Here is a 17952-nt window from a genome sequence, read left to right on the forward strand (position 1 = left end):
TCATGTTAAATTGCTGTTTTAGGGGTTGTTTTTAAAAGTCTGGAATGGATTAATCCATTTTGCATTACTTTCTATGGGAAAACGCGCTTTGGTTTTGGAACGGACATCCGGAACAGATTAGTTTTGAGAACCAAGGTACCACTGTACAGTCGTACCTTGGTTCTCAAATGGAATCTGTTCTGGAGGTCCGTTTGACTTCCGAAAACATTCGGAAACCAAGGCACGGCTTCCAATTGGCTGCAGCAGCTTCCTGCACTCAATCAAAAGCTGCGTTGGACATTTGGCTTCCAAAAAAGTTTGCAAACTGGAAAACACTCACTTCCGGGTTTGCGGCATTCGGGAGCCAAAACATTCGAGTCGCAAGGCGTTTGAGAACCAAGGTACAACTGTATGTGGAAATTCTTCAGTTTGGTTTTACAGTGGTACCCCGCAAGACGAACGCCTCGGAAGACGAAAAACTCGCACGACGAAAGAGTTTTTCGTTTTCTTAGCCGCTTCGCAAGACGCATTTCCCTATGGGCTTGCTTCGCAAGACGAAGCTTGCCCTGCAAGCTCCAGGGATAGCGGGGAAGCGCAGCGCGCCTTCCGCTCTGTCCCTGGACCTGTTCTGAAGGCTGGCGGCAGGGAGAAGATTGCTTCTCCCCACCGCCAGCCCCGCAAGCTCCGGGGACAGAGGGGAAGCGCAGCGTATCTTCCCCGCTGTCCCCGGACCTGGTCTGAAGGCGGTCTCCATAGGAACGCATTAATTGATTTTCAGTGCATTCCTATGGGAAACCGTGCTTTGCAAGACGAAAAACTCGCAAGTAGAAAAAACTCGCGGAATGAATTAATTTCGTCTTGCGAGGCACTACTGTATATTTTTGTGTTTACTATTGGTGGCTACTTTTGTGATGTTGTAGTGATGTATTTTCTCATGATGTGTTCCGCCTTGAGCATGGCTTGAACTGTGGAAAGGCGGCATACAGATAAAATTATGCAGGTTTGTATGTATGTGAGTTGCTGCTGGAAGATTTCAGACTTCAGCAGATGGTGGCGGCGGAGGGAAAACAGAGATCTGGATTTACGGGTGAAACGTTCTTACCTTGTAGCAGGCCCAGTGCGCCAAGATGCGACTGATCCCCTGGAACTCGGAGAGACGCAGGTACTCACAGATTTTGATAGCAATGGGGTAAAGTCTCCGCAGAACCAGCCTTAGGGTGCAAAAGACAGGAGAACTAGTCACGTCACGCCTCTGTATTCCTTATTCCTTACGGAGGAGGGTTTTGTCCATGAGCCAGAATAAAGCCTCCATCGTCAGGAGTAGTATACCTTTGGCCCTAAGATATTATCCATGTTTGACCGCTAAGGGAAGCAGTTCCTGCCTATCACGCCCTGATTTTGGGCAGGGAACACCTTGCCACCTTCCCCCATTATTCCCAAGCCGCCCTGGGAGACTTTCTGGTTGAAGGAGCAGAGAAAAACAAATAAACTCACTTCTGAATAAGCAACAACCATCTTGGCAAAGAACAGGACTTGAACCCAGATCTACAGCTAGATTTTCCACACACTGGATTGCAGACACCTCCCTTGCTCTTCGGCTCCATCTCAGACCCACACACCCAGAATCATATCCACAACTCTGTGTTTGGTCTGTTGACCTAATTTGTGTTGTTTTATTTGGGTCAAAGAGAAGCAGCCTAGAATCTTCCTCTTCTCCCACCTAGATTTCCTTCCCAAACAGCCCAAGAGATGCAGCTCAGCCAAGCAAGGAAGCGATCTTTACCTGTCCAGCAAAACTTCCGTGGTGACCTGTGTGTATCTGCAGCAGCCGTCAAGGAAAATTTGGCCCTTGCGCATGCGCCAACCACAACAAAATTTGCAGTTTAGAATCACAGAATTGTAGGATTATAAGGGACCATCAGGGATGCGGTTGGCGCTGTGGTCTAAACCACAGAGCCTAGGGCTTGCCAATCAGAAGGTCAGCGGTTCGAATCCGCATGACGGGGTGAGCTCCTGTTGCTCGGTCCCTGCTCCTGCCAACCTAGCAGTTCTAAAGCACTTCAAAGTGCAAGTAGATAAATAGGTACTGCTCTGGCAGGAAGGTAAACAGCGTTTCCGTGCACTGCTCCGGTTTGCCAGAAGCGGCTTAGTCATGCTGGCCACATGACCCGGAAGCTGTACGCCGGCTCCCTCGGCGAATAAAGCGAGATGAGCGCCGCAACCCCAGAGTCGGCCACGGCTGGACCTAATGGTCAGGGGTCCCTTTACCTTTACGGGACCATCAAGGGCCATCTAGTCCAACCCCGTGATGCAGGAACCTTTTCCCGAACTCGAACCCACAACCATGAGATTAAGAGTCTCATGCTCTCCCCACTGAGCTGACGTAGATTTGCCTTTTTCGGGGGGATGCATTGCTCCCCTTTTACAGCTGTGCGATTTGTGTTCACATTGCATTGTAACGGCCATTGGCTACAAACAATAAAATTGATTGATTGATACCGACTGAGCTACTACTGTGTCTCTAGGATACTGGTCGAAGCTGAGGGGGATCCCGATCTGGTAATCCCGGATGGCGTTGAGCACCCGCAGATCCCTGCAGGTCTCCACGAAACGCTCGGGCGGGAACTTGTCAATGAAGCATTTCCCAAAGGAGGCAGCCTGGAGAGAAAGGGTTAAATATATAATTTATAATTTAATGCTGTATTGTTTTTAACACTCGATTGGCTGGGGAAACACAGCCAGATGGGCGGGGAATGAATAAATTATTATTATTATTATTATTATTATTATTATTATTATTATTATTATCCTGGGGAGGGGACAGTCTACGGGATATCTAACAATCCGGGATAGCAGCGGGAAATGGTGCTGGAAAAAGGGAATTTCCCGCAAAAAAAGGGAAGGTTGACAGCTATGGTCTTGGCTGGGGAGGGCAGGGTATAAATAAAATTTATTATTATTATTCATTCACTCACTCACTCACTCACTCACTCACTCACAGAGAGTCTTCAGAAAGGCAAGGGGTGTTTTTTTAGTAGCTCAGGTGTGTTTAACCCCTTACATCACACAGCTCAGGAATCGGCCACTCCCAATCTGCCACACCTGAGCTCTCTTTGCAAGGGGGCCGTGCCTACCCCCCAAACAAGCAGCAGGTTCTGCCTTTCAATACTCACCCGAAGGAGAGATTTCTGGATCTCAGGCTCGTGTTCGTAGCTGGCTGCCCTGATGCATTGCTCAACGGCCTCCGGGAGCAGATTCTGGTCCTTGATCTCCCGCAGGTACTCATCGGCCTTCTGGCTCTCTTTCTGAGGAGGGGGAAGGAGGGAAAACGAGAAGCCTTAAAGCCCTTGCAGGCTGTGGGTACCAGATCTCCTTTGCCCATGACCATTGTTTATTAAACTTATACGCCAGCCATCCTGCCAATGGTGACTGGAACAGCAAGCTTAGCAGTAATAAGCCCTTTGTGGCTTAGGGCCCTCATATTTACGGGACCGCCTCTCCTGGTCTGCCCTGCAAAAGACCTTAAGGTCCATGAATAACCATAGTTTAGAGGTCCCGGGCCCTAAGGAAGTCAGATTATCCTCCACCAGGGCCAGGGCCTTCTCAGTGATGGCTCCAACCTGGTGGAATGCTCTGTCCCAGGAGACCAGGGCCCTGCAGCATTTAACCTCCTTCCGTCGGACCTGTAAGACAGAGCTATTCCGCCTGGCTTTCCATTTGAACGTATTATTATTATTAAGCAACAGGATTGAAACTGTTACCATTTTGGGAAATGATATATAACCAATTGAAATAAATGATTAAAATAACTTTTTCTAAAAAAAAACCCCGGAAGCCTTTCTTTTAGGAATTTTAGGTGCCGAAATCCCAATGGACAGTGCTTTTTTTTTTCTTGGGGGATGCAGGGCTACGCACACCACTAAACATTTTGTGAAACTTTGTAGTGTTGTCCATTTACTGTATTTATTTTCCCCGATTTGAACTATAAAATGGTGATTTTCTTGAGTCAAAGTTAGAATCTTTTGCTTGGGCTTGAACCCACAACCCTGAGATTAAGCGTCTCATGCTTGGAAGATACAAGTGATATATAAATGTAATAAATGAAATGAAATTCCCCAGGTTATGCACAGAGTTACACCTGAGGCTGCCAGCTGGTCCTGGCTGTTCTTGTTAGTTTCTGTTTGCCACTGAGCAGTGCCTTAGAATCACAAGACTCTGTTTACATTCCAGAGTCAGTTCAGGCTATTGGAAGTCTCATGAGAGATGGGAGACGGGATGTGACGTTGGTAGTTTCCTGTTCCTTTGCTCCTTTGTTGGAGAGCCAGTGTGGTGTAGTGGTTAAGAGCGGTCGTCTCGTAATCTGGGAAACCGGGTTCGCGTCTCCGCTCCTCCACCTGCAGCTGCTGGGTGCCAGTCACACTTCTCTGAAGTCTCTCAGTCCCACTCACCTCACAGAGTGTTTGTTGTGGGGGAGGAAGGGAAAGGAGAATGTTAGCCGCTTTGAGACTCCTTAAAGGGAGTGAAAGGCGGGATATCAAATCCAAACTCTTCTTCTTCTTGTTGCTGTTGTTCAGTTGCTCTCTGCTCACAGAGAGAGGATGTATTTTTCTTTGCTCTCTGCGTAGCTTAGAAATAAAGCATAGCATGTAGCCATAAATCTCATGTGGAGAGAATCAGAACTTACAGGGTTAAGAAGTCCTGAGTGACGTCTCACATTCTGAGGCGTGGTTTAGAATACTGAGGGGAGTGTTTTTCTGTGTCTCTCAGTGTGTGCGTTGTTCTGTTGCCGGAGGACGGACAAGATGTGTGCTCTGTCACCAGGAGAGTTATGAACTGTTGTTTTCTACACGAATAAAGCTATTTGTAAGATAAGGAAGACACCGTGCGTTAAGCCTGATTTATTACGCACACACAGCAACTGCTTCTACGCTGCGTATACACTCTGCTACTGTAGCTGTGAGGAGTCCTTTGGAGCAGAGCGCTGGGGCGGAAGCGTGTGGACTCTGGGAGCTGGAAAAGCTACAAATCAATCATCGCATATCTCATCACTTCCGCGTGCTGTTTTGGATTCTCTGCTGAATGGGATGTGCCTGGAGCCTCATCAAAGGCTCAGATCGCTAATTATCGTCGGAGGCGATTCCGGAGGCTCGGCCAGAGGAAAATGAGCTTTATCAGCTTGGCCGAGCGCAGATTCCAACAGTTCTTCCAGCCAGTCGGTCCTACACCAAAGCGGGGGATCAGGGCCGCCCTTTTCTCCTCCCCACCCGCCAAGCATCCCTCACCTCATACTCCTTCTGAGCTTCCAGCAGCAATGCTCCTGGCGCCATGGATGCAATCTTGAAGACTTCCTGGCTGGCCTCTGAAACGGAAGCAAGAAGTGAGAATCTTGGCCAGGATGCTCAAACCCGGCGAGGGGTCCTGAAAAAAACAAGCCAGGCTCCCCTTTTCAAACAGGAGGCGGCAGGTTTCTAGTTCTCTCTGCTTGTCCAATATTGCAGGGGAGACTTCATGGAACTTTGAAGTGTCAGGCATAGCTCTAATGGCTTTAGCCCAAACGTAGCAGAGTTTTCCTGCACAGCGAAGAAGCTAGTTGAGGTGGAAATGACTAGTCAGCTAGACTCAGAATAACTATTTACAGGATTTATTAAAAGGAAAAATAAAACCTTTCTTTCTCTCTCTCTCTCTTAACCATACACAGCACTCCTACTCCTAACACACCTCTAACACACCTAACACCAAACTGTACTAGCATTCCTAGATAACAGAGTTGAGTGCTGGTCGTTAACCAATCAGAGTAAGTAGTTTCTAGGTCAAGCAGACCTGGGCTTTCTGCCAAGAGTAAATTGACACTGCCTTGAGTTAATTGTGCGAAGCCAGAATCTGTAAGTTTCCCATGAGAATCAATTAACAGAAACTGAACAAGACTCACCTGGGATCTCGTGGAGGAATTCGTGGGTGGAACGTGAGAAGATCCTCACGCCATCGAGCTCCGGCACGAGGTACGAATCCTCATCCAGAGGGTACCTGCGGTCAGCATTAAGGAATCCAAGGAGGACGCAGACAGGTGTTGGGACGGCCTGTATCAGGGATGGGGAACTCTGTGGGGCACCCCAGATGCTCCTGGACTCCAACCCCCGGCAGCCAGGATGGCCAGGGATGCTGGGAGTTGCGCCACAAAACGTCTACCCATCCCTCGTCTAAACAACCAGCAGAACCAAACGGTGTGAAAAAGACCTGTGTTGGATGAAGTCACAGGCTTACCTTGCCCAGTACCTCTGTTAGAAATTAGCCAGGTGCCAGGCGCGTTTTGAACCCTGATCTCCCAGGTCCTAGCCCAGCGCTCTAACCGCTAAACCGCACTGCCTCCCTAGAGCCCTTCTGCCATGGGGTAGCCCTATCAATTAAGCAGGCAAATAAATATGGGGGAAATCAAATTTTACCTTAGTGAAGGCTCTGAAATATTTCCCTTGAATAATAAGCCCACCAGCCCCACCCCACCTCTCCCCAGAAGGATGCTGAATGCACTGCTCTGCGTCCCCAGCCACAAGGAGGCGCCGTTCCCACGCCATCACCACGGCGCGCTGCTTGCTTCGAGAGCGGGTGCACCTATCAGATAAAAGACAAAGGAGGGGTTTTTTTCCTTACCATCAAGCGGTACATAATAATAATAATAATAATAATAATAATAATAATAATTATTTATTATTTATACCCCGCCCATCTGGCTGAGTTTCCCCAGCCACTCTGGGCGGCTCCCAATCAGTGTTAAAAACAGTACAGCGTTACATATTAAAAACTTCCCTGAACAGGGCTGCCTTAAGATGTCTTCTGAATGTCAGGTAATTATTTATCTCTTTGACATCTGATGGGAGGGCGTTCCACAGGGCGGGCGCCACTACCGAGAAGGCCCTCTGTCTGGTTCCCTGTAGTCTCACTTCTTGCAATGAGGGAACCGCCAGAAGGCCCTCGGCGCTGGATCTCAGTGTCCGGGCTGAACTATGGGGGTGGAGACGCTCCTTCAGGTATACAGGACCGAGGCCGTTTAGGGCTTTAAAGGTCAGCACCAACACTTTGAATCGTGCTCGGAAACGTACTGGGAGCCAATGCAGATCTCTCAGAACCGGTGTTATGTGGTCCCGGCGGCCGCCCCCAGTCACCAGTCTAGCTGCCGCATTCTGGATTAATTGCAGTTTCCGGGTCACCTTCAAAGGTAGCCCCACATAGAGCGCGTTGCAGTAGTCCAAGCGTGAGATAACTAGAGCATGCACCACTCTGGCGAGACAGTTCGCGGGCAGGGAGGGTCTCAGCCTGCGTACCAGGTGGAGCTGGTAGACAGCTGCCCTGGACACAGAGTTAACCTGCGCCTCCATGGACAGCTGTGAGTCCAAAATGACTCCCAGGCTGCGCACCTGGTTCTTCAGGGGCACAGTTACCCCATTCAAGACCAGGGAATCCCCCACACCAACCCGCTCCCTGTCCCCCAAAAACAGTACTTCTGTCTTGTCAGGATTCAACCTCAATCTGTTAGCCGCCATCCATAAATGGTATGACAATAATATAAGATATAAAAAGATAAAAGGTGGACCCCAGGGAAGTCCCCCAGCCTGGCGCAAAAGGGGAGGAGAGCTGCTGAACTCACCAGACCATCTGCTTTGGCGGAGCTCGAAATTCGCACATGGACTCGCCCAGTTTTTCCTGCGGAGGGAAGAGGCAGAGGGGAGACGAGGGACGGGGAGGAAGGAAAGGGGTCGGCTGCCCCTCTCTGTGGGGCTACGTGCAGGAAAGGGCTGTGGAAATGGAACCACACCATAACCACTGGAAATATAGGCCAGCAGCATCACTGTGTTTCTCCAATTTCAGGAGAGCCCCCTTTTACACATCTGTGCCCTGTGTGCTGCACGCGAGACACTTCCTCAAACACGCCAGAAAATTGGAAAAGAGGATTCCGAAAACTTAATAAAGCAAGTTAAAATCCACTTATATGATTTGAGCCTGCTCTGCTGATGAAGCCTAGGATGGTGAAACAAGGCTAATATTCCAGAAATCCTTGTCATAGACTCTGTGAAAGGATTCTGTGGAACTGTAACAACCCAACTGTAACAACTAACAACAATTATTGGACTCTATGAACAGACAGGTGGAATAGACATTTATACATGTATGGACCTTATGCATGAACTGACTAGAGAATAAACTGATCCACTGGGTCTTCTGCTTTTTTCGTTGAACTTTACGAGACTTCCGTTGAAATCTACAATTTGATACAATGAATAGTATACTTTATTTATTCAAAAGTACAGCCGGTTACGTCTTGTGTGTTTATTGAGTATATTTCACGTAACCAGAGGTTTGTTGTTGTTGTTTTGCTAATGTTAATACCATGGCTGAGTTTTCTAAGAGGTTTGGATGCAGAATTTAGGCTGCTGTGATGCAAAATCCCCTTTTGGAAAACAAGGAGTAGACGCAGGCCCGCCAACAGGCAAATGCCCTCCTTCGAATTGTGCAGACCCGCGGGGCTGTGTGCATGCCACAGAACCTCAGCTGCCATTTAAAACCGAAAGAGCGACTTTCTAGCCCTTAGGAAATCTGTTCCCTTTCTTTTTAGGTTGACTCTCTTTCAGAAAAGGGAGAAGCAATCATGGAACTGGCACAAGGTGTTATCCTGGACTGCCCTTTATCTGAATCCAGCCCTACCCCAACCTGGTGCCCCGGCAGATGTTCAAACTACAACTCCCATCAGCAACAGGCGCGGTGCTCCAAAACACCCACAAGACGCCCGGTTGCGGGAGAGGCTAGCTTAATTCCTCTGGAGAAGACCAAGCTGGACTCCTGCAGTGAGGCCCACAGAGAAGTGCCTTTCAATCTGACAGATCTCTCTGCATCCAAGGCGAATCTGGACATGGCGCTCACCTTAAGGTTGGACTTCCCCATCCAGATGTATCCTGTGTCGGTGAAGAGAGCCAGGAAGCGATAGTTGAAGGATACTGCCATCCGCAGAAAGGAGCCGGCGTGAGGACTGAGCCCAGGCAGGGTCTGCAGTGAAGGAAGGAAGACACAGTCAGAAGGGCCACAAAGAGCTGATTTACTCCTTACATGCAATGCCCGGAGGGGAAAATGTCATTGCCTATTCATAAGTGGTTCTCAAGCCGATTCCACCCAGGAATCTGTTATCTTTCAGCTTCTGCCTTCTGGAAGAAGGTACAGGGTTATAAAGACTAGGACTAGCCGCCTGAGAAACAGTTTCTATCCAAATGCGATTTTGGTTTTAAACACAATGTAAGGTAGTCTCTGTGTGAGTATATTGTATTTAATTTTTTTTTAAAATAATATTTTATTCAGTTTAACAATAGAAAAATAGGACAATAAGAACACAAAAAATATAAAACACAACAATACAAACTTTCACAATACATAAAATACAAACGTTTAACAAGAGAGAAAAAAAGAACAATCAACACACAAACAGTAAAATAAGAAAAACACAAATCACTCTTTTCTAATTATTCATCTTCAATTCACTTATTTTCCTGACTTCCTCACGCCTCCCTTTTTTATATCCCTTTTTAACAATTAGTTCAGCAAATTAGTTCAGGAAATTTAAAATTTATTTACAGAAGTATTGTAAAATGTATGAATGCTGATGACATTGAAATAAAATGAAGGGGTTCTAGTAATAAGAGATAAAAATTTGAAATTTGGGAGGTAAAATATATAAGGATAAAGTAGTAGGATATGAGTATATTGTATTTAATTATGGGGTATCAGAGTTTTTAGGGGGTTAACCAGGCTGGGATAGCAGGCTTGTTGGTTTTTGAATGTCTGATGTAGATTTTTTCAATTTCATTGTTCTGTATGGGACAATGACAATAAAGATTATCGTATCAACTGTTGAACTCTTAGCTGATAAACATCTACCAATTGCACACCCGATAGCCAAATTTGCTCTGGCTGAGCTAAGAAACTCCGTTCCAGCTTTCCGTTAATGCTTTCCAGTTTTGAAACTTTATGCAAACTTTATGCAAATTTCTTCTATAATTTTTATTAAATTTTCTGTTTTACATTTCAGAATATTCACTCAAACAACCTTAAAGTATCAGTGACTTCCCTTCTTCTCCTTCCATGGTTCATTTTGCATATCATAAATCCCTGCATATTTTACACAAACTGAACCATTCAGTATTCCACTATTACATCCATCAAAACTTATCTACACTGTTGAATTTATCTTAATGCTGCTCACGTTTTCAAATATACACAATTTCCCCCCATATATTCAATAAACATTTTCCAATCTTCTTTAAATGCATGTTCTCCTTGTTCTCTTATTCTACATGTTAGGTCTTCAAGCTGAGCATATCCCATCAGTTTAAGTTGCTGTTCTTCTTTATAATAACAATATAATAATAATAATTTATTATTTATACCCCGCCCATCTGGCTGGGTTTCCCCAGCCACTCTAGGCGGCTTCCAACCAAATATTAAAAACAATACAGCATCAGACATTAAAAACTTCCCTAAACAGGGCCGCCTTCAGTTGTCTTTTAAAAGTAAAATAGTTGTTTATTGCCTTGACATCTGCTGGGAGGGCGTTCCACAGGACAGGCACCACTACCGAGAAGGCCTCTCACAGTGAGGGAACCGCCAGAAGGCCCTTGGCGCTGGATCTCAGTGTCCGGGCTGAACGATGGGGGTGGAGACGCTCCTTCAGGTATACAGGACCTTAGGCCATTTAGGGCTTTCAACGTCAGCACCAACACTTTGAATTGTGCTCAGAAACATACTGGGAGCCAGTGAAGATCTTTCAGGACCGGTGTTATATGGTCTCGGCAGCCACTCCCAGTCTCCAGTCTAGCTGCCGCATTCTGCATTAATTGCAGTTTCCGAGTCACCTTCAAAGGTAGCCCCACATAGAGCACACTGCTCCACGTAGAGTGTAGTAGTCCAAGCATTGGGATCTCGCTCGGTTTCCATTTTGGGGCTAACGAAACATGAGCCATTTCACGCTGTAAATTACTTCTCCGGTAAACTTTGATAGGTTATGTTGTGTGATTTCAGAGGAAAGCCTTGCCTGTTCATTCTAATGGTATTTGTAAAGGCTATGCACAATAAATTGATTGATTGATTAAGGAAGCAGAGCACAGCCATTGTGGCTAGTAGCCACAGATAGATCTGCAGCAATGCAGCAGGCTAGGAACTGGTCCAGCAGGAGCAAATCTCCAGGGGGCTCCCACAAGAGGTGTCCCATCCAGCCCTGCACCCCTTCACTCACCACCGGGGAGCAGGTCGTGTTGTCCAGTAGGTACAGCTCTTGGCCAATGGCAACGAGGAGGACGGTCACTCGCTCTTGGCACAGGACGGTCCAGCAGGAGGGGGGCTTCTGGACACCTGAAAGAGGGACAGGAGGGATGCAGGCAAAAAAACTTCAGGCAGAGGACACTTTGCACAAACGGCCTCGGTCCAGTATACCTGAAGGAGCGTCTCCACCCCCATCATTCTGCCCGGACGCTGAGGTCCAGCGCTGAGGGCCTTCTGGTGGTTCCCTCATTGCGAGAAGCAAAGCTACAGGGAACCAGGCAGAGGGCCTTCTCGGTAGTGGCGCCCGCCCTGTGGAACGCCCTTCCAGCAGATGTCAAAGCGATAAACAACTACCTGACATTCAGAAGACATCTTAAGGCAGCCCTGTTCAGGGAAGTTTTTAACGTGTGATATTTTACTGTATTTTTGGTTTTTATGGAAGCCGCCCAGAGTGGCTGCGGAGGCCCAGCCAGATGGGCGGGGTATAAATAATAAATTATTATTATTATTATTATTATATTCATAGGCAGCAGATGATCTGTCTGCTTGGGGCAGGGACTGTGTTACAAACAGGAAGCAGGCTGGAGCCCCTATAAACACATCAGTATAACTTTTAAAACTCACTTGTAATAAGATGAAGTAGGTTTAAAACTGAAATATTAAGTGTAAAGTCATACCTCGAGTTAAAGCCGCTTCAGGTTGCGTTTTTTCAGGTTGCAGACCGCAGAAACCCAGAAGTACCAGAACAGGTTACTTCCGGGTTTCGGAAGTCATGCATGCACAGAAGTGCTAAATCGTGCTTTGCACATGAACAGAAGCGCCAAGTCGCAACCTGCGTGTGTGCAGATGTGGCGCTGCGGTTTTCGAACGTGCCTCCCGCACGGATCACGTTCGCAACCAGAGCGTCCACTGTATAAGGTTTTAAGGACATGCATTAATGTCCTTAAAATTATTATGCAATGAAACCAAGAAGGGGAGGGGAGGGAAGTCAACCAAAATTATAATTTAAACATTTGTTGAAGATTTTTGTTGTTATTTTTGAAATTTTAATAAATTGTTATCAGAAGAAGAAGAAGATGCTCGAACTCAGGATGCAAGGGAGAAACTTACTAAGGGAAGGCACACTTGGCAAACCCTCACCGTGATCAACTCCTGCCCTGGAACCAATGTCCCCACTATGGAAGGACATGTGCATCCAGAATTGGCCTCCGCAGTCACTTACGGACTCACTGTTAAGACCATATTTATGGAAGGCAATCTTACTCGGCTACGAGTGATCGCCAAAGAAGATGGAGGAGGAGGAGGAGAGGAAGAAGAAGAAGAATTAATGGGAAGCAGACTGGAGCCCCTTACTCAGGGGGAAGTTTTCTGCTTACAGGTGTGTCCTGCATCTACCTGCCAAGTGGCACAGTCCAGGAAGCAGGAGTGGGGAGGCGAGGGATTGTTTTAGGGGAACGGCCAAAGCTTGCATGCAAACAGTCCCAGGTCCAGCCCCCAATGGCATCTGCAGGTAGAGCTGGACACGCAAAGGTTGCAGGTTTGTTCCCTGTACAGGACAGCTGCTCCCCCCCCCCCAATATAATTTTCCATTAAGTTTCCAAAATTTCTCACATGAGTTTCGGATTAGATAATTACAACTTTGTTTCATGGATTTCCACCTCCACTGTGTTTTTATTCAACCCCTTTTCTGCTGAATTATATAACAAACGCATTATATTTTACCAAAAAAGTGCCCCACCCTCTAATAGTGTTATTTTATCATTTTACTTCCGCTGCTCGTATTTCAAGTTCCGCCTGTTATTTCATTTGGCTACAATGCTTTTTCAGACAGCCCCCCAAAAGGCCTCCACTCTTCTATAAAAAGTTCGTCATTCTGGTCTCTTAGTTTTGCCATTTCCGCACAGTCCGATAATTGCTTATTTCTTTCTTTGCTTGCTTATTAAATTTGCATACCGCCCTTCATCTGAAAATCACAGGGCAGTTCACAACACTTTTAAAAGTAATATCTGTAACGTCTCTAAGTATGGATATATTCCTGGATTGCATGGGGTTGGACTAGATGACCCTCAGGCTCCCCTTCCAACCCTACAATTCTAGGATTCTAAGCTGCCTGAAAGTGCTAGAGAGCTGCTGCCAGCCAGTGGAGGCAGAACTAAGCTATATGGACCGGTGTCTGACTCCGCTTAAGCTTTTTTTTATAACTCCCATCCTCTACACCTACTTAAGACAAAAGTAAATGAAAATAAAAGCTGCACACACAATCTGTTCTATTGCGGATTTAGTGTTTTCATTTTGCATTCCTACGTTGTGAACCGCCTTGTGGTCTTCGAGCGGAATACAAATTCAATAAATAAATAAATTCGTATCCGTGGAAGGATCTGGCAGATCAAAGGATCTACACAAAGCCTCGGTCTAGACCTGGTGGCAGGATCCTGAGCGAGACGGGGAGTGGACCTAAACGGCAATTGGAGGCTTAACGTGGCAGATCAAAGGATCTACACAAAGCCTCGGTCTAGACCTGGTGGCAGGATCCTGAGCAAGATGGGGAGTGGACCTAAACGGCAATTGGAGGCTTAACGTGGCAGATCAAAGGATCTACACAAAGCCTCGGTCTAGACCTGGTGGCAGGATCCTGAGCGAGACAGGGAGTGGACCTAAACGGCAACTGGAGGCTTAACGTGGCAGATCAAAGGATCTACACAAAGCCTCGGTCTAGACCTGGTGGCAGGATCCTGAGCGAGACAGGGAGTGGACCTAAACGGCAATTGGAGGCTTAACGTGGCAGATCAAAGGATCTACACAAAGCCTCGGTCTAGACCTGGTGGCAGGATCCTGAGCGAGACGGGGAGTGGACCTAAACGGCAATTGGAGGCTTAACGTGGCAGATCAAAGGATCTACACAAAGCCTCGGTCTAGACCTGGTGGCAGGATCCTGAGCGAGACGGGGAGTGCACCCAAACGGCAATTGGAGGCTTAACGTGGCAGATCAAAGGATCTACACAAAGCCTCGGTCTAGACCTGGTGGCAGGATCCTGAGCGAGACGGGGAGTGGACATAAACGGCAATTGGAGGCTTAACGTGGCAGATCAAAGGATCTACACAAAGCCTCTGTCTAGACCTGGTGGCAGGATCCTGAGCGAGACGGGGAGTGGATCTAAACGGCAATTGGAGGCTTAATGTGGAAGATCAAAGGATCTTCACAAAGCCTCGGTCTAGACCTGATGGCAGAATCCTGAGCGAGACGGGGAGTGGACCTAAACGGCAATTGGAGGCTTAATGTGGCAGATCAAAGGATCTACACAAAGCCTCGGTCTAGACCTGGTGGCAGAATCCTGAGCGAGACGGGGAGTGGACCCAAACGGCAATTGGAGGCTTAACGTGGCTCAAGAACCGTGAGAAACCTAGAAATTTAGCAGAAGATGGCGATGGCTTAGCAAGCAGCTTTGGCGCTCCGCAGATAACAGGACTGTAATTAGCGTTGATTGCTACCCAGGGAAGTAATTTCTCATTTTTCTTACTTCTCTACTTTTAAACTTACCAACCTACTGAGATTCTATCAGCACCTTCTTGTCTATGCTATGACAAACATCTTGGGCAAGTTCTGTGAAGCGTCCTGGGCAGGCCCTGCTAGCTATTAACTGCCAGCTCCCTTCTATACTTTATTCCTGGCACTCCTGGCAGTCACCACACAGAGAAGCTCTTAAATTGAACAAACCCAGCACTTTCTATTTTCTCTCTCTTCTTCGGTTAAGGAAACCTCTCCTTGTTTGCTTTCCACTGTTATTCTATGCCTGCTAGTAAACGCTACAGGGACCCAGAAGATGCAGCTCTTTCGCCGGTTTCCAAACAATCTACAAAATTTTTAACAGATCTGCTTTTATAGTTCCAACAAAAAAACGGTTTTCTCCCCTTGAAGATGATTGTGAGTGTGGGGAGAATATTCAAGGTGAGAGCGTAGAACTGGATTCAACAAGGGGGCAAGTTGATCCTGTGCCGCTAAGAGAGGAAGGAATAAAAAGTAGGGAGAGCACCCAATAGTCTACTATAGTCTATAGCAGATTGTATTTTAAAATGGGGTTTCAGAGTTTTTAGGGTTTTTTGAATGTCTTATGTAGATTTTCAAATTCATTTTTCTGTATGGGACAATGAAATATGGTCTGAAGCTCAACACCAAAAAAACGAGGATCATGGCCACTGGTCCCATCACCTCCTGGCAAATAGAAGGGGACGAAATGGAGGCAGGGAGAGATTTTGCTTTCTTGGGCTCCATGATCATTGCAGATGGTGACAGCAGTCACAAAAATAAAAGACACCTGCTTCTTGGGAGAAAAGCAATGACAAACCTAGACAGCATCTTAAAAAGCAGAGACATCACCTTGCCAACAAAGGTCCGTATAGTTAAAGCTATGGTTTCCCCAGTAGTGATGTATGGAAGTGAGAGCTGGACCATAAAGAAGGCTGATTGCCAAAGAATGGATGCTTTTGAATTATGGTGCTGGAGGAGACTCTTGAGAGTCCCATGGACTGCAAGAAGATCAAACCTCTCCATTCTTAAGGAAATCAGCCCTGAGTGCTCATTGGAAGGACAGATCCTGAAGCTGAGGCTCCAAGACTTTGGCCACCTCGTGAGAAGAGAAGACTCCCTGGAAAAGACCCCAATGTTGGGAAAGATGGAGGGCACAAGGAGAAGGGGACGACAGAGGACGAGATGGTGGGACAGTGTTCTCGAAGCTACCAGCATGAGTTTGACCAAACTGCGGGAGGCAGTGGAAGACAGGAGTGTCTGGCGTGCTCTGGTCCAGGGGGTCACGAAGAGTCAGAAAAGACTAAACGACTAAACAACAACAACATTTGTATTCGTATTAACTCTAATTGCAAGAACGGTTGAGCATATCTTCCAACAAATTAGAGGTATTGCCTCTCAGATAACCCAATGATCCAAAGAGGTCCACTGTTTATCAGTTAATAACAAGCAGGCATTAACAGAACACCAAAGTACCAAAGTGAAATGGCGACAACAAGAGCAGACCCCTAAGCTCGACACAGAACGTGCAGAGGCTCTAACAAACTCTAGAAACTTGGGTGCGATTTTTGCTTTTCAAAACCTTGGGTTCCAGGGAGCGCACACGCAGAAACAGAAGAGCGCGTCTGGGGCAGTGCGAGTCGAGGGGCGAAGGTGGGCAGGAGGCAGATTTACCTGGCACCTGAGGCAGCCTGCGGAGTTTCAAGTCCTCGACGTTGGTGGCTATGGTGAAGCGGTGGGCCCCGGTGAGGATAGCCACCCCCGTGCCATATTCCGTGTGGAACACCTTGGCCTCCAGCACGTGGTTCTGAAGCACCTCCTGGGAGTTAGAGAGAAAGCAAGGAAGCACCGGGTCAGGTGGTGTAGTGGTTAGAGCAGCGGTTCTTAAAAAAACAGTCCCAGCAGTGTCTGATTTATAACACAGAACACAACTACTTTATAACATGATCGTGCGGCACCCAGGAAGTATAGAACAAGGCAGCTACAGAAGATAATGAATCATTTCCAAAATATCATTATGAACGAGTCTCTTACATATATACCTTAGGTATGTCTACAAACTCAATGAAAGGTGCAAACTGGCTTTTGCCAGGTAATCTCATTGATATTCGGTCGAATTTGAGACAAACAAATTCTCATCTCCTCAATCAACACAAAGAAGCCTTTCTCTTTTCTGATACTTCATTGAAAACCCCTGTTTGCAGCAATATGTCATGGGGAACTGTGGCAGAATAACCAACGCTCTTGCTCTCATTTTGAAAAAAGAAATTTTAAAATATTTTTTTGAAAAAAGTGATATTATATTATTCTAAACTACACTGAAATGTTTGAATGTTTCTTCAAGTAAGAAGTGAGCTTACATTTATGAATCACTTCCGATGAAACATTTCTAAGTGTTTTCATTATACAGTACAATACAAACTGGGCGGCTTACAGCACGTGTAAAAAAATTGTAAACCATCAGACATTAAAAACTTCCCAATATAGGGCTGCCTTCAGATGTCCTCTAAAAGTCAGATAGTTGTTTATTTCCTTGGCATCTGATGGGAGGGCGTTCCACAGGGCGGGCGCCACTATCGAGAAGGCCTTCTGCCATAAGTGAGGCTATTAATAGACAGGATGTTAAATTGTTTTTATATGCAACAACAACAGCAAGAGTATTGTTGGGCCAGAAATGGAAGCAAGAAGAAATATTGATGAAAGAAGAATGGCAGACAAAACTAATGGACTACGCAGAATTGGACAAAATGACAGGAAGGATTTGAAAGCTGCGGGAACAGAGATTCACAGAAGATTGGAAGAAATATATGAACTATTTGAAGAGCAACTGTAATCAACAAATTACGCTAGTAGGACTACAAGAAGTTTTGTAAGGAGAAATATATGGAATATTGCAAAGAAGAGAAAGAGACATTAGTTGTAAGATTTAAATGTAATAGTGAAAGTAAGAAATGTAGATTAAGTGAAAAGATTGGAAAATTTTCAGATGTGATTGATGGAAGTCAAAAAAAGTATACGATATAAAAGTATGTTTAATAATTGTTGAAAATGATATGTTAAAAAACGAATAAAAATATTTTTAAAAAGAAAAGAAGGCCCTCTGCCTGGTTCCCTGTAGCTTTGCTTCTCGCAGTGAGAGAATTGCCAGAAGGCCC

General features: G+C 46.3%; 1 protein-coding gene across 1 annotated transcript in view; it reads right to left on the minus strand.

Moving 5' to 3' along the window:
* VPS16 (VPS16 core subunit of CORVET and HOPS complexes) overlaps positions 1-17952 on the minus strand; it is a 43112-nt gene that overhangs the window by 18904 nt on the left and 6256 nt on the right. The window contains exons 5-15 of the mRNA XM_053402120.1: positions 16472-16616; positions 11249-11364; positions 8890-9012; positions 7619-7674; positions 6496-6585; positions 5909-6003; positions 5262-5338; positions 3153-3284; positions 2510-2637; positions 1763-1798; positions 1082-1190 (exon numbers count right to left, since the gene is read on the minus strand). Coding sequence (XP_053258095.1) covers positions 1082-1190; positions 1763-1798; positions 2510-2637; positions 3153-3284; positions 5262-5338; positions 5909-6003; positions 6496-6585; positions 7619-7674; positions 8890-9012; positions 11249-11364; positions 16472-16616 — 1107 coding nt within the window. The remainder of the gene's footprint in view (positions 1-1081; positions 1191-1762; positions 1799-2509; positions 2638-3152; positions 3285-5261; positions 5339-5908; positions 6004-6495; positions 6586-7618; positions 7675-8889; positions 9013-11248; positions 11365-16471; positions 16617-17952) is intronic.

The sequence above is a fragment of the Podarcis raffonei genome, chromosome 9 (assembly GCF_027172205.1).
Source record: "Podarcis raffonei isolate rPodRaf1 chromosome 9, rPodRaf1.pri, whole genome shotgun sequence".
NCBI lineage: Eukaryota > Metazoa > Chordata > Lepidosauria > Squamata > Lacertidae > Podarcis > Podarcis raffonei.